The sequence below is a fragment of the Aethalodelphis obliquidens genome, unplaced genomic scaffold (genome assembly GCF_003676395.1).
Source record: "Aethalodelphis obliquidens isolate GAN/ISIS:26980383/991018 unplaced genomic scaffold, ASM367639v1 scaffold46, whole genome shotgun sequence".
Classification (NCBI taxonomy): domain Eukaryota; kingdom Metazoa; phylum Chordata; class Mammalia; order Artiodactyla; family Delphinidae; genus Aethalodelphis; species Aethalodelphis obliquidens.
The window spans coordinates 557,926-574,710 of record NW_020837990.1 but is presented as its reverse complement, the minus strand read 5'-3'; the positions used below and the strand labels follow the sequence as shown (position 1 = coordinate 574,710).

Sequence of the window (16,785 nt, the reverse complement as noted above, 5' to 3'; positions counted from 1 at the left end):
TGACAGAAAAGTTGATGTCTTAGAGAACAGATCAAGAAATGGATTACTTTATGTTAGAATAAAAACATTTAAAAATGGTTTGGATCCCTTCATCCCAGGATGGAGGGAGGAAGACAGCCTGGATGCCTCAGAGCCTCATTCTGGGGTGGATTTACTCCACCAGGACCGTGCTTCACACCCAGTGGGAGCACAGTCAACGCTGAGTGAGTGCCGACACCTGCTGTGTGCAGCATTCATGAATGGCAGTGCGTTCCCTAGCAACTGAACAGCGTACAATAACTCTGATGAATTCTTAGATTAAATATCCGATACCATGCATCAGGAAAGAATGTTAGCTTTACTTCTGTTTTACCAGTGAGAAATAAAAGGAACTTGTCAAAAAAATTACCAAGTGTGTTCTGCCGGCTCGCGACAGCGCCACCTAGTGGATCAGAGAAACGTCTCCGCTGTGAACGTTGTGGCGTCCTGCTCGTGTGGTTTTCGTCAGGATGCAATTTTAAGAGGCTGTGAAATAACCTGTCTTCGTATATAGAAGCCCTGAACTCTCCCTCCCCCGCTTCCAGACAGTGGGATCACCACAGTCTCGTGGCCGCGGGATCCCCTCCGGGTGGCACCACCTGCGCTAAGGCCATTGATCAAAGAAGGATGAATGGGACCCTGAGATGATTTGTTTGTATTTAAGGGATGCCCTCTAAGCCCTGTCCCCAGGAAGGCCGTGAGCACAAGGGCTGCCGTATTAGCCACTGATTGTCGGGGTCCCCCATGTAGAACTCAGTGAAATTCATTTTGTGCCCTCCCAGACTTCTACTTCTGATCCCAACCCCGTGAGGGTCGTTTTCAGGGCTGGACATGACTTCGTGGCGTATGAAGGTAGAAGGTGACCCATCATTCATGTCACCACTGCTGGGAGTTACAGGATCTACAGAAGGCAGGCTGAGCTAAAATACCTTTTGTACGAAGCATATTTTTGCCCTTAACACACAAGCCTGTCATTTACATCTGTGTTAAAAAAAAAAAAAAAAAAAGATTAGTGTACTACTGGCATTATAGCATGTACTCAATCAAAGTTCTTTTTCCAACTTGTTTTCTGGTTCTTAATTTTAAGCCAGAAATTCCTTCTTCAAATAGCTCTAGGGAGCCAGGATGAGACTTCCAAAATGGAACCAGCCTAGAGCCCCTCTAGTTACTAACAAATTTCACTTGGTCTGGGGGCTTAGGTATAAAGTTATACCTAAGCCTGGGCATATACATTCCTCATCAGCTTTGGAGAAAGAGCTACGAAGATGAAAGAGATGACAGTAACCCCAAATGGACTCTTATGGTAACCAAATAAGGCAACAAAGGCCGCCAAATCCTGGAAGCAAAAGAATCCAGAGAGACAGAGCAGCAGGACACACAACTGGCATTTCCATACCCCGCCTCTAATCCCCGAGTGAACCTGAAATATAGCAATGCGAGGTTTAGAAGGCTGTGGCCAGGAGTTCGAGGTGCAAGCCAGTCCTTCAGCTGCTGTTGCTTGCTTTCTTGGAGCAGCGGGAAGCGACACCGTGGCCTCTGTGGAGCCCGGTGTCGTGATATGCGGAGTGCTCCATAACCGGGGCCTGGATACGTCTCCAGGTCATTACACTGAAATAACCTTTTGAACTTTGATTGTCTTTCTTTCCCAAATGATCTTGACCTCGTAACTAACAATTTTTCATAGTATCAAAAAGGACCAAGTTCTTCTGTCGATTTGACAGCAGAAGCCAAAGTGCCCCTTTTCCCAAAATTCATTTACTGAAGTCTTCATTGAAAACCTACTCTAAGCAGACCCCTGTTGCTATTTCCTTTTCAAAAGAGATGGAAAATCTGAGGTACAGGCGCTAAGAAGATGGCAATATCCCTCTTAAGCTGGTGAGAATCTCTCCCCAGGGGCAATTTTGCAACCCTGTTTCTGGAAGCCAGGACTCAAGGGATTTGTCTTAGTGATGAAGAGATGATCCTCCGATCTTTAGGCAGGAAGGCTGTCAAAACAAGACTCCAAACAATACCTTTCTGCTCATCAATGACATCAAAGCGAGGGAAAGAACAGGGTCTTGGTTTTCCTGAAGATGGCTCAGTGGGACCGCAGTGGTTTGGCATAGATTGGCTCCACAATGTGATGGATTAGAACCAAGAAAAGGCTCCCAAGGAAGACAAGAGTGATGAAAGCCAGCAGGACATAGCGGCCAATGAAAAAGGCATCTACAATCTGGAGAAAGAAACATCAAAAACGAAATTACTGTCGCTTCCGCAACCCCGGCTGTGCTCATCTGTAATCTCTGATGAATGGGCCCAGAGTCTGTCCATGTTTGTAACTTACAGTAACATCCTGCCCTGAGTCTACCCTGCAAATGGATAAGAAAGAACCTTTTTTCAACGTGCTGAGCCAGAAATACAAGATAAAGAGAGGCTTAATGAAGTCCAGGGAACAAATGGCTCCAGTAGGAGGTTCACAAACACTCTGAAGACCCTGGACGAGTCCTTTTCTGTTCTGAAATCAGTTCTCAGAAAGAGTTAATGAGAAGTTTGCTTGCTTGGTCTCTGAAAGGCTCATTAAGTGGCTGTCAACTTTTCATCATGGAGAATTTTAAACATACATAAAGATACGATAGTATAATAAACCCCACACACCCAGGACCCAAGCCCTCACATCATCAACCCATCGCCAACTCAGGAGATGTCATTTTCAAAATGAAAAGGTGACTCTAAAACTTTCATCAGAAGAGTTCTGAACCCTAAAATTCGTAACCCAGCATTCCAAGGGTTGGGGGAAACAGTCATTTTCCTGAGATACTGAAACACGAAGAGGAGAGATAACTTGCCCCAATTCGTACAGTTGTACTTGAGGCCCCGAAACTGTTGGTCTTTGCTGACATAAACCTATGATTGGTGTTGGCCCTCCCTGCTTGTCTACTGTTCACAGCCAGAGCTCTGTTTTCCGCAGATCCAAATGGTGCTGCTTAAGTCCGGGCAGGAAAAAGCAGTTTAATCTACAGACTTAAGGGAGAAGCAGCACAAACCAAGTGACTGGGGACTTCACAGCTTCCGGAAGATTCCAGAACCCAGCACCTGAAGAGAACCCAAAATACCTGAAGGGCGACTGTGGTTGACAGAACAATGGCCCTAAAATGTCCACGTCCTCATCTCCAGAAAGTCCGAATATGTTAAATTACATGACAAAGGAGCATTAAGGTTGTAGATGGAATTGAGGTTGCTAATCAGCTGACCTTAAAATAGGGAGATTGGCCTGAACTGTCCAGTACAGTGGCCCAGTGTAATCACAAGGGTCCTTAGAAGTGGTAGAGGGATGCAGGAGAGAGGGTCAGAGAGAAGGATGTGAGGACAGAGGCAGAGTCAGAGAGACGTTACTTTGCTGGCTCTGAAGATGGAGCAAGGGGACTGCAAGCTGAGGGTGGCCTCCAGAAGCAGGAAAGGGCAAGGAAACATTCTTCCGCAGAACCTCCAGAAGGAAGACAGCCCTGCTAACCCCTTGATTTTAGCCCAGTGAGGCTGATTTGGGGCTTCTAATCTACGGAACTATATAAGATAGTAAATTTGTGTTGTAAGCCACTAATTTCGTGGTCATTTGTTACAGCAGCAGTAGGTAACTAATACAGTGGCGATACACAAAGCACCTGTCAAGTCCGAGCTCTGCTGTGATCCCTGAGTTCCAAAGACACCAAGAAGGAAAGGGCTGCTCCAGAGATTACCCTGACAGCCGACTTACAACAAAGGCCAGCTTGCTGGGATAGCTTTAACATAACCTTGACCTTGGCTCCAGGACTGAACAGGTCTCTCGCGAGCTGCATGTTTGCTGGTTCGACAGGGTTCCCTTTTTAATTAGCCAATTAGCAGGCCTGGGTGAGCAAGGCCCAGGCCATGTATTATTGATACAGTATTGAGCCAAGCTGCTGAAGGAGCTGGTGCTCAAAACCTGAAAATGAGACCCTGCTGGCCATGCTGACGAACATATTTTGCTCAAAGCCCATTCTGCTCTCCTGGGTCTGAAACTCATATGACAGAGGAAAGAGGGATTGATTTCGAAACAGCGTTTACTCTGTGCCCTTCTTCCAATGTTCACATCCACAGCAATCCAGAAATACGCAGCCTTCACCGCTCTCCCCATTTTAGGAAAACCAGGGTGGGAGTCTGTGCCCCAGCTCACACACACAGTCCTGACACAGTCAGAGTGGTTTCCAAATGGTGACCAAAAAAAACCTGGCATGTATGAAAATAATTCCTCAGTTTTGTGTGGTATTATTTCCCTTGGAATTTTCAGAATGAATTTCCTCCCTTTTGCCATGGTCAGTCCTAGATAGAACTGGAAATGTGTGCCGATTTTAGTTCAGGAGTTATATCATTTTGTGTAGTCTAGTGTCTAGTGTCAAAATGGTCACCTCTGCACTTTCTGCGAAGGCCCCTAATATTCTGTGGAGTCCCCAACAATGAAGGTTTTGAAGACAGATCTCAGCTTGAATCCTTGCTCTGCCTCTTCCTATACATGTATGATCTTGGGCAAGTTACCCTAACCCCTTCCAGCCTCGGCATCCTTACCTATGAACTGGGGACACTAACAGCACCTGTGTCATACCACTTAGGGTTGTCCTGAGGTTTAAATGAGAGCTTGTAAACGACAGGCTTAGCACAGGACCTGGCACACAGTGATGCCTTAAAAAACGTTAGCTGTTATCACCGTGACAGCTTAAAAATTAAAACAGGAAAGAAGCTGCTCGAAAAAGTAATGGGACACAGGAAGTCAATACTGTGATCAAGATCGTGGGGACCTGAGACCAGCTCTGTATGGCAAAGCCAGAGCCCCAGCCAGGAATGAACCAGAATGGGTGGGGTCTAGGAGAGATGGTAAAAATCCACGTAGACGGGTAGGTGCTGGGAGATGTGGTTCTAGAAACGAGGACCAAAGGGGCCTCGCCAAAGGCTGTTAGTATTAAACGCACCAACCTCTACAACTTCCGCTTTCCAGAGAAGTGCCCCTCCTTCCTCACTGCTCTTCTCTATGGACAGTGCTCGCTCCATGCCACAAGTGGAAAAACGCAAACACACGGAGGTGAAAAAGCATGTCGTTCAGCACCGGGGAGCACTGCCTACGTGCTGCCCGGGATGCGAATTTCTGAGCCAAGGCCAGCAGGAGTGGGAGCCTCTTACTCAGGACAGGCTCTTCCCGCCTGTCTGCTCGGCTCCGGCCCTCACACCACGAGGTGGCTTCTGGGCTTACGGCTCTTTCCACTTGATGCAAACTGGAGACGAGAACAGATTAGGCAAATAGCTGCCTGGGGGTGTCGCAAGGGGGCATCGGAAGAACTGTCTCTTCCTGGGGGAGGGGGGAGGGGGTTAAAACTCCCTCTGAGCTCCCCCGATCCTGGTTTCAACTTTACAATTTTTCTAACACACTTCGGCCCTCCTGGCATCAGGGACCATGTGGGGCAGGATGGAGGTCCAGAGCAAGAGAAAGAAGAGACACAACTCAGGATGCAAAACAAAACCCATGGTTTTACCTTCATCTCAGCCTCAGGGGCTGGGAATTCACTGGCTCGGGGGAAGAGCAACAGAACCGCCGTGATAATCAGAGCACCGAGGAACACGAAAATGACGGAGAACCTGGGAGTGAAAGACAGAGGGTTAAAAGCACTGTTCAGTTTCCTCTCTATTCAGCTAGGCCGGGACTGGCTCTTCCCTGGGCGGATATCCTGTTTCAGTCCATTAACAGGCCCAGTGTGCTGCCCACACCGCCCAGGGAATTTAGAAATGTTTTCCCCTTCATCCCCAAACACTTCTTCCCAGACAGGTACCAGCGGGATGCGTTCCTGTTTATTCCTGGGAACTCCAAATTCCTAAGAATGGGAATTGGTAGTTTTTATCTTTGCCTCTGTGCAGTCATGATCAGGAAAAAGCGAAGCAGCTCATCCCCCAAGTGCTGTGTTTTAAACCAGGAAACTTTAGTAAATGATGTAACTTGCTACACTGTCTGGCCAGGGAGTGTGACTCCATGGTGACCTTAGAGTCAGCTTATGGCCTGATTCTTTCTTAAGTCAATGCCAGCCCAAGTCACCTACGACTCTTCAGCGTCCCAGGGCCCAGGTCTGGAGCCTTAGGGGCTGGACCCAGTGCCTGCTGTAAATCTCAACAACTAAGAAACACGCACACATACAACCCCAAGAAACTCAACAGGCACCGAAAGCGGATTCTCTTTCCATCCCCTGTGTCCCCATCTCCTCAACACTGAGAGCTGACAGATACCACTCCCCTTCTCCTCCCACCTCTGCTTCCGAGCATAAATAACACAGTTAGTCCTTATGATGACGTGAAAATGCAACTCATTCAAACTGCCAGTAATTACAACAATGAGCTTCTGAATTCTAAACGTTTCATGAGCGTCAGCGATTGAACTTCTAATTGCTTTTACCTGGGACTCCTGGCTGGCGAGAAGGTCTTACCTAGCTATACCTGAGGCTCTGGATAGCAGCAGACACAGCAGCAGCACTGACACCCAGAGCAGGGCGAGGATGAACACGCCAGCCCCCACGCCCAGCACGGTGCCAGCCATGCGGGGGGTGCAGCTGAGAGCTGCAGGCCTGGACCCCCCGGCCCGATGAGCTGTCTGTCCCTGGTGCTGTGGGTACCGCCAGGCTTCCGTGCGCTCCTGGGTTTCCTGGTGGGCGGTCAAACACAGAAAGTCCCAATTCATTCTGGGGAATTTTTGATGATTGCTGTGGTAGGAGGATTCGTCAATACAGGTCTTTGGGAATGTCGAGTCCCTTAATAGGAACTACAAATTTAGAACCCAAACCTTTCTTTTTGGTGAGGACTGAGAAGCTGCTTTCTGCTCCATGTGGGTCATTTCAAATTCGGAATCTGAGTTTGTCTTCCCACAACCCACAAGCTGGATTCTCCCTTGATACAAAACCCTAACCGAGGGCTGTAAAAGGTACCAGGACCTGAGGGCTCCAGGGCCCACGAGAAGTCGTAGCTCTCGGGTTAAGTCTGTGGTGCGAGCTGTGACTCAGCAGGCAATCACAAGACAGAACTCCTAATCCTTGGAGAAGAAGAAGAGCCATCACTGTTCCTGAACATTCACTTGTGCTAAGTACCTTACATATACAGCTCATTCAATCATGGCAATAAGCTTCTGAGGTAGGTACCATATCCACGTTACAGAAGACGTAACTGAGGTATGATGTGATGGGATAGTATTAACAAACCCGGTGGCTTACAACAGACAGTTATACTCTCACAGTTCTGGAGGCCAGAATTCTGAAATTAATGTGTCAGCCAGGTCACACTTTTTTCCAGAGGCTCTAAGAGAGAATTCTTCCTGTCTCTTCCAGCTCCTGGCGGCCCCAGGTGTTCCCTGGCTTGTGGCTACATCACTGCAATCTCTGCCTCTGTCTTCACGTGGCCTCCCCTGTGTCTCTGTCTTCTTCCTGTCCCATCTCTTATGGGGACACTTGTCATTGGATTTAGTTCCACCCAAATGATCCATCATGATCTCATCTCAAGATCCTTAACTTAATTGCATCTGCAAATAAACCTGTCCCATTCACAGGTTCCAGGGGTGAAGATGTGGACATATCTTTCTTGGGCCACCATTCAACCCACTCCAGGGTAACACCATATAGTACCTCCCCTGATTTTCCCTTTCAGTATCAGAGGCAAGCCTTAAGCAAACAATTTCCTCCTTAGGCTGATGGTTTTCTTTACCCTAATGGCTTAAATACCACAAAAATGATTACCTATGAGAATTTCTGTTATAAGGATATTGGAAAGTAAGTCCTAAGCATGAACTGCTAACCAACAAAACCCCACATATATTCACTCAACATTTATTTATTTATTTATTTTATTTATTTTTTTGGCCACACAGAGAGGCATGTAGGATCTTAGTTCCCCAACCAGGGATCGAACCCGCGCCCCCTGCATTGGAAGCGTGGGGTGTTAACCACTGGACTGCCAGGGAAGTCCCAGTCAACATTTATTTTGCACCTACCTTGTAGAGCATTGCTACAAGCTGGGGATCACAAGGTAAACAAGACATTTCTTCTGACAGAAGCTTAAGACCTATTGGAGAACACTGTTATGCAGACAACTTTCCATTCTGATCAGTAGGAAAAACAAAGTGCAATGGGAATTGACATGTGAGAAGGGCTTTACAAAGGAGGTGACTCTGCATGGGCCCATTTGGGAGAGAACCATGGCCAGAGGACAGAGTAAGGGAGAGGTGGCCAGAGAGACCTGGCAGCAGATGGGCGTGGCCCCCTTGCCCATTCTCCCCTCATTAGACACAGGGGTGTCGGGTGTCCTCAGTAACTCAATATGCCAAGGGTTTTCCCATCTCTGGGTCCTTGTGCCTGCTGTTTCCACTGCCTGGAATGAACCCCTGACTGCAAAGAAGCCGTCTACCATTTGCAGGGCTGGCTTCTCCTCATCCTTCTGACCCAGCTTTAAACACAGCGTCCTCAGAGCGGTCTTCCCTGACCATCCTATAGCTAAAGAAACCCACCTTCACTCTAGTCCCTTCAGAGGGCACTTCGCAAACTGTAGCTCACATTCTGATTTATTGTTCACAGGTTTACTTTCTGTCTCTCCAGCTGGAATAGTAAACTCCAGGAGGGCAGAGACTTTGTATCTTGCTCACTACAGTCTCGCCGGTTCTTTTCTACAGAGGTTGTAAGTAATAGATATTTGTTGGATGAATACATGAAGCAGTGCTAACAAGCCCACAAAAGTCCAATGAAGGGATCGTATCTAATTTTAGAGAAAGATGACTGTGGCTTCTGGTCAATATGCTGGACAGAGCTGACACGGGAATTACCCCACACAACAGCAAACACATAGAAAGGCTTAATAAAATAGATGAAAAGAATTTAATACACAGCGCAGCTTGAAAGCAATAAAGGGAAATCCTTAAGTACTATAAACAAAAATGTAACTCAAAGCCTGGATAGTAGGCAGGAGCTGAGCCCAAAGACCTGCAGGGGTCCTGGAACCAGGTGCAAACCTTAGGAGGGGTCCTTTCCTCGACAGGTGAGCCCTCAGACCCATGATACAGAGAACTAGAACTGAGAACAAGGTATAAAAATGGGCTCTGTAAGGGCTCAGCTGTCTTTGAAACAGGAACTAAAAAATTTGATGCTGACGTGGCTGGAAGAAAGCGGGCCAAGTACCTGAGCCTATGGGTGAAAAAAGAACAACCCAAGAGAAATCTGCATCCCCATCCTTCATCACATGCGGGAGAGGGGTTCGGATCACACTAGCACGGAGGTGTGGGAATCCCAAGTAGTAAGAGTAACATGAAAACTACATGAACAGTGAGAAGCCCATAGGATCCCAGCATAGACAGATGGAAACCTCTCTGGAGGGAGGTCAGCATGCAAGGTTCCCACTGGAGTGAGTGTAAAATAGAGGTTTTCAGACATACAAAGACTGGAATGGAGTTCACCTCTCATAGATATACTTCACCGAGAAGGAAAATGAACTGAGAAAGAAGGTGTGAGATGTAAGGAGGAAAGGTGAGAAAAATACTAGTAAATACTGACAGTAAAGACTTCTTTAATGATAAGGACTAATTTCTTGATGAGTTAAAAACAAGGAAGAATTAAAATATTTGTCGACAAGTGAAAGGTGAGAAAGGACAGCTCAAAGTTAAATCATTCCATAGTTATTATTTTGCTCTGAGGAGGTGAGAGTTAATGATTTTACCTATAGGCTTTGTTAAGCTAAACATGCATGTTAAACACCAGATAACATAAATAGGATGAATAACTTCCATACTAGTAGAGTGAGAAAAATAAAGGAAGAAAGCAGAAGGCAGGAGTGGAAAGAAACAAAGGAAAATACAGAATAAGACTGTAAAAATAAGCCCAAATATAACAGTAATCATAGTAAATGTAAGCAGATTACACTTGACTATTAAAAGAGATTCTTATATTAGATTTTTTTTTGAACAGCTCTTTATAAAAGCTGTGAAGAAAGCATAATGAGAGAGAGGCTGAAAATAAAGAGAGTGAAAAAGACATACAAAGCAAATACTACCAAAACAAAAAGAGGGGAAAAGGGGAATTGTTCAATGGATACAGAGTTTCAGTTGTGCAAGATGAAAAAGTTCTAGAGATCTGTTACACAACGATGTGTATATACTTAACACTGCTGAACACTCAAAAATGGTTAAGGTAGTAAATTTTATATATGTGTTTTTTACCACAATTACCAAAAAAAAGAAAAAAACAAAACAAAACAAAATACAGTCTGGTAAAGCAATATCAGTATCAAGAAAAACGGAATGTAAAGCTTTGAAAATTATTAATAACGACACAGTCACAAAAGGAATAATTTAACAAAAAAATACAACTCAAAACACATGAACCTAAAACAAAGCCCCAAAACATATAAAACCAAAACTGAATCACCGCAATAAATGGAAAAGCCCACAAATTTCGTGCAAGATTTTAATATACCTCTCTCAGAAACTGATAGATCAAGCAGCTAAGAATAAACACTTGAGAAGGAGGATATACAAATGGCCAACAAATATGTGAAAAGGTGCCCAACTTCATTAGTCATCAGGAAATTGCAAATGAAAACCAAAATGCAGTACCTCTAGACACCTACCAGAATGGCTAAAATGAAAATGACAGATAACACCAAGTGTTGACAAAGATGTGGAGTAACTGGAACGCTCATACCCTGCTGGTGAGTGTCTACCAGTAGACTACCAGTAGTTGTTACTACCGCTTTGGAGACTCCTTGGTAATATCTAATAAAGCTGAATGTCCATGAACCCTAGACCCAGCTCTTCTCTTCCTGGGTGTGTCCCCAACAGACATATACACATAAGTTCACTAAAAGACATGTACAAAAGTTCAACGCAGCCCTATTTGAAATAGTTAAAAACTGAAACAACCTAAATATCCATCAGTCGAATAGATAAAGTGTGGTATTATACATACAATCTCTTCATTCATACAATGGAATAGTAGAAAGCAGCAAAAATGAACAAACTACAACTATACCCAGCAATGTGGGTGTTTCGCAAATATTGAGTGTAAAAAGCTAAAGGCCAAAGAGTTCATACCATATAATTCCACATATATAATGTTTAAAAACAGGTCAAACTAATTTTGGGGTTAGAAGTCAGGAGTGTGGTTCCCTTGTAGAAAGTAGTGACTGGAGGGGGTCTGAAGGGGGTTCTGGGGTGCTTATGAAATTTTGTTTCTTCATCTGGGTGTTGGTTACATGGCTTTGTTAATTCTGTTAAATTGTATCTAGCTGTACACTTCTGATTTGCATATTTTTCGGTATGTGCGTTATACCTTTTTTTTTTTTCCAAAAAAGTTTTCTTCAAAGAAAGTCTGAAGAGATATACCAGACAAATGCAATATATGGGCTTTGTTTGGGTCCTGATTCAAACAAACCAACTATACAAAAACGTTTATGAGATGACTGGGGAAATCTGAACAGTATCTGGATACTTGATGATATTAAGGAATTGCTGTTTAGTTTTTAAATGAAAAATATTGTTTTTTTAAAAATGTGGGGACTTCCCTGGTGGCGCAGTGGTTGGGAATCCGCCTGCCAATGCGGGGGACACGGGTTCGAGCCCTGGTCCGGGAAAATCTCACGTGCCATGGAGCAACTAAGCCCATGCACTATAACTACTGAGCTTGCACTCTAGAGCCTGTGAGCCACAACTACTGAGCCCGCGTACTGCGACTGCTGAGGCCCGCCTGCTGCAACAACTGAAGCCAGTTCGCCTAGAGCTCGTGCTCCGCAACAAGAGAGGCCACTGCAATGAGAAGTCCATGCACCGCAACGAAGAGTAGCCTCCGCTCGCTGCAACTGGAGAAAGCCCACGTGCAGCAACGAAGACCCAATGCAGCCAAAAATTAATAAATAATTAATTAAAAAATGCAATGGTGTTGTGGTTATATTGCTAAAAGATTATTTCTGATATACAGGTACACACACACACGCACACCAGAGATAAGAGAAATCGATGTCTGGGAACTTTATAATTATTCAGGGGAGAGGAGAAGACGGGGGCTAATATGAAACAAGGCTGGTCATGAGTTAACTGTTGAAGCTGGGTGGCGAATACATGAATGTTTGCTATACTATTTTCTGTACTTCTGAATATATTTGAAACTTTTGCAATAAAAAGATGTGTGTATGAATAAGTATACATGTATAATTAGGAATAAATCCAACAAAAGATGTGAAGTTTTTTTTTTTTTTTTTTTTGCGGTACGTGGGCCTCTCACTGTTGTGGCCTCTCCCTTTGCGGAGCACAGGCTCCGGACGCGCAGGCTCAGCGGCCGTGGCTCACGGGCTTAGCCGCTCCGCAGCATGTGGGATCTTCCCAGACCGGGGCACAAACCCGTGTCCCGTGCATCGGCAGGCGGACTCTCAACCACTGTGCCACCAGGGAAGCCCATGAAGATTTTTATAGCAAAAATTATAAAACTTTATTTGAAGATACATATTTTTAAAAGGCCTGAATAGAGAAATAACCCATGTTCCTGAATGGATGGGATGGTTTAATATTGAAATATCTCAATTTTCCTTAATCTATCAGTTCAATGCAATTCTAACCAAAATCTCAAAGTAATTTTTTGTGGAACTTGAAAACTGATCCTAAATTCATATGGAAAAGCAAAAGCCCAAGAATAGCGAAAACAATTTTGAGAACAGGATGGAAACTTGCCTTTCGTGTTACCAACTGCCGCAAGACACATTATAAAACCAAGGTAATTAAAACAGTGTGATAGTGGCATAAAGACACGTGAGCCAGTGGAATAAAACGGAGAACCCAGAAGCAGATCCATGCATTTATGAGAACTTTGCACAAGACAGAGTTGGCTTTATACTCAGTGGGTAGAGGATTTCATAGATAGTGTTGGGACAAGTGATTATCCAATCAGAAAAGAATAAAACCAGATCTCTACTTTATATCATACGCAGAAGCCAATTTTAAATGGAAAGTAATTCATAATAAAACAGCATATGTTTAAATATACAAATGTTCAGGCTGACTACACTAGAATACATAAGGAAGTAACGCACTCAGATGCTCGCACCTAAACTTAGAATCACCATGAACGCAAAAGCTACAAATGCTGGTTGATGTAGGTGTGTTATACGGCAACTCAAATACCACGAGCTGGGCTGCCTTCAGGTACGGGGTTTTCTAGAGTGATGAACAACTCTTGTTAAAAAGTTCCAAACCACAAATAAGCATACTTTCCCCTTGATTTACATTAGAGTGCATTCCTGGAAATTTTACTATATTAAACTGTGCCAAAAAATACATTATGTTTATACAAAAAATGGAGTTAGGTTCTAGGCTCACATTATAAATGAGTATCCTGTGAGACCCTCAAAAGTTGTGCAGGAGGAAGGACAATTCTTTACTATGAGGGGCTGTCCAGTGTAGTGCAGGACTTCTAACATCCCCAGACCTTCTTTGTAAACCCTGGTAGTGTCCCCCAAATCACAATAATAACCAGAGGTGCCCTCACGAATTCCAAAATGACCAAAGGGGCACTACCATCCCCTTAAAGAACCACGGTCCTAGATAAACTCTGGCATAAAGAGACATGTAGAAGGGTTTTCATAATAGCAAAACATCTGAAAAAATCTATATGTCCATCAGTAAGGGAATGGGTATTATATACTCAGAATGAACACTTAAAATGAATGAACTTGAGCTAGCCTTATTGAAATGAATGTATCTCAGAACAATATTGAGTCTAAAAGCAAGTTGCAAAATGAAGCCCGCAGTACTATGCTACTTGTATCTTTAAAATTTTAAAAATACCTAAATAGCAATATACATATAGTTTATGAGCTACACATATACAGTAAACATAAACATGGGCATAAATGATGGAAAGCAATTTCAGAAGAGCGTTTGTCTCTGGGGAGGGAGGAAGGAAAGAGAATGAGCCCTGCTTAGAATCTGCAGGAATTAGGAGGTACTGACCCCAGTGCAGAAGCTGGCACTGGAGGGCTGCCTGCTGGGGGCCCGAGTGGTGTGTTTAAAGGACAACAGTCGCTATGCGCTTTCAAATCACAGAAGCACGCAGGAAAAAGGGTGGAAGGGTGTAATCCGGATACACTGCTCCCCATTTTCTGTCAACGCGTTAACAGATGATGACACATCGATGGCATTTTGGTAGCGTGACAATTGATTTTCCCCAGACTTGCATTTTATTTCATTATAAAGGTAGAGGCATTATCCTAATATTTTAAAATTCAAACCTTATTGAAGTGTTTAAAGTAGAAAAAAAGTGTGCAAGTTACCCCCCGCCCAATTATCTTTGAAGGTTTGGAACTGCTATAAAGGAAAATGAAGAAGAATCTTCCAGAAGGGCAGTTCACTCCTGTAACCCACTGTTTCCTTTTTTCTTTCTTAAAGATTTATTTTTTATTGAGGTAACACTGGTTTATAACATTATATGTTTCATGTGTACAACATTATATTTCCACTTCTATATGCCCTACTGTGTGCTCACCATCAAAAATTTAGTTTGCATCTGTCACCCTACATTTGATCCCCTTTACCCATTTTGCACCCTCCCCACCTCCCCCTCTGATAATCACTACTCTGTTCTCTGGATCTATGTCTTCTTCTTGTTTGGTTTGGTTTGTTCATTTTTGTTTGTTTATCCCACGTATGAGTGAAATCATACGATATTTGTCTTTCTCCGTCTGATTTAAGCACTGGTAGGGACTTTGAGGACACAAAAGAAATGTGATGTCACTCTTGCCTTAATAGCCTGTGGTTTCTTAACATCAACAGCACATGAAACAATTAGGAAACACTAAAGAAAGATATGACAATGTGCCAAACTTAATTTATCGTTAATTTCCCAAAAAAATACTACTACTACTACATATCTGCAGGAGCACTGTCGTCTTCAGAGCACTTCTTCACTTGTATTATTTGGGGGAAATATTGCTTTGGCTGAAGTTACTGTGGGTCTTCATGGTACAGCTAGAACTAATGCTGGGCCCTGGCATATGGGTAGGAATGGGAAAGGTGAATCAGAAATGGAAGGGGATCCACGGAGAGAAAATAGTTTGAACAAAGAGGGTGAGACAAGATTGGCCACTGAGTATCTGGGGAATAATGTGGAGACTGGCCTCAGCCAGAACAGAGGCAAATAATGGACAATAACACTGTGTAGACCAACTGTTCAGGACCAGTTCTGGGCCTTTAATATTTGGGGGGAAAGTGTTTAAAAGCTTGAGATTTGGAGTTAACCTTCTTATACTCCTAGTGATCACGCTGACTTGAGTTAAATTATAAACTAAGAATAGGGCATGACTGAGGAAGCACGGCAAACTTCTTACATCTTCCTGAATGGAGATAACGTTTTAGGTTTTCTCTCTCATAAGAAGGAGCCCTCCCCCAAAACCCAACTCTGTCCTCCCTTAACTGGGAGAAGGTATTAGTCTAATTTCCCCCGCCCTGTCGCAGATTCAAACTGGCGACAGGAAAACAGTGCCCACAGATCTCGTCTTCAGAATTTTCGCCCGCTATCTACCAGTAGTTGGGAGAGAGATTAAGGTTTCGGTCACAAGGTATTTCGAATCGGGCACTGACATTTCACTTTCTTAAGAGCATGAGAAATAAAGCATTCCTGCCTTTTCCACCCCCAATTCAGCAATTATTGGCCGCCAGGCCTTGGGTCCAGATCGGCGGTGAGGGTAGCCTGAGAGGTCCCTGCACCGCCATCCGCCCACGCCTTCCTCTAGCCGTCTCAGCCCCATCCCCTGCCATTCTCTCCTCTCCGCGGCCACCTCCACTCATCTCACTTCCACCCCCACCCCCCTCACCTGGCTCCCCATTTCCCGGGTCCCCTACTCACACCTCTCAGTCCGGCCTGTTTCAGCCCACAGGGGATTTGGTCTACTCAGGGCGAATCACAAGTGGGATTTCATCCAGGCAATTCCGGATTGGCTAATCAGCGCCGCTCTTTCAACTCCCAAATTCCCCCTCATTTGCTTACAACCGCCGCGGCTCCAGGCAACGCGGAGCGTGGTGGGTGGGCACGTCGCCCTCTGTTACGCACTCCGATTGGTCGGTGCCTGTTGGTCCTGGAACCGGCCTCATGTTCTATTGGATAGAGACAGTCCTGGCTCCCCACGCTCGCCCCACCCCGTTGTCAATCACACGTCCCTTAGGTAACCCACGGGACCATTGGTCAGTCTAGCCTGAGGGCGGGTTGTTGGGCGGAAGAGTTGCTTTCCCGGCTTGCCTCGCTGTTTCCATGGAGGCAGGACCGCAGCGCTCTGAGGCGGAGAGTCCCGGCCACCCCTTTCCTCCTTTCTAGACCTTAGTGCCTGTTCCGGAGTATAATGGTCTTCACAGTTCCCGACCTACTGGCTCCGGCGGACCGCGGGATTTGGGGGCAAGTAAAATTAGGCCTCAGAGAGGGGGTCAGGCCCAGTCATCAAGGGTCCCTAACAAGCCTCCTGAAGAGAACCGAGTCCGAACCACCTTGTAATAACATCACGTTTTCATTCGTCCTTACCTCGCTTTTTTGTATTTGCCATTATTCTTCCGTTAGCCTTACGACGTACACTGCAGCAAGGATCATTGTACTCACGGGACAGACTGGGGAAGAGGAGCCAGGGTCAAATCAAGTAAATCTTCTGTAGCTACGCCTCCAGGCATCTGGAAATGGTCCATGCTTTTAGCAAACTGCTCTTGCCTAACTGCAAACTAAAACTTGCCATGATTTTGTT

The 16,785-nt window shown here is 44.9% G+C and overlaps 1 protein-coding gene across 6 annotated transcripts; it reads right to left on the bottom strand.

Moving 5' to 3' along the window:
- Positions 1-258: 258 nt before the first annotated feature.
- Positions 259-16,022, bottom strand: TMEM218 (transmembrane protein 218). Of its 6 annotated transcripts, none has more exons than XR_003427778.1 (5): positions 6,975-11,563; positions 6,474-6,688; positions 5,535-5,637; positions 2,031-2,230; positions 259-999 (listed from the first exon to the last, which is right to left on the bottom strand). XR_003427778.1 is itself a non-coding variant. In XM_027081897.1 (5 exons), exons 2-5 carry the CDS (start codon positions 8,069-8,071, stop codon positions 2,096-2,098), a joined length of 501 nt encoding a protein of 166 aa, XP_026937698.1. In that variant the 5' UTR covers positions 8,072-8,094; positions 15,906-15,962; the 3' UTR covers positions 259-2,095. The 6 variants fall into 6 exon arrangements, 5 of the variants coding, with proteins under 5 accessions (XP_026937698.1, XP_026937700.1, XP_026937696.1 ...); XM_027081897.1 differs by adding an exon at positions 15,906-15,962 and having other exon boundaries at positions 259-2,230; positions 8,024-8,094; XM_027081899.1 differs by lacking the exon at positions 6,975-11,563 and adding an exon at positions 15,906-16,022 and having other exon boundaries at positions 259-2,230.
- Between the last annotated feature and the right edge of the window lie 763 nt (positions 16,023-16,785).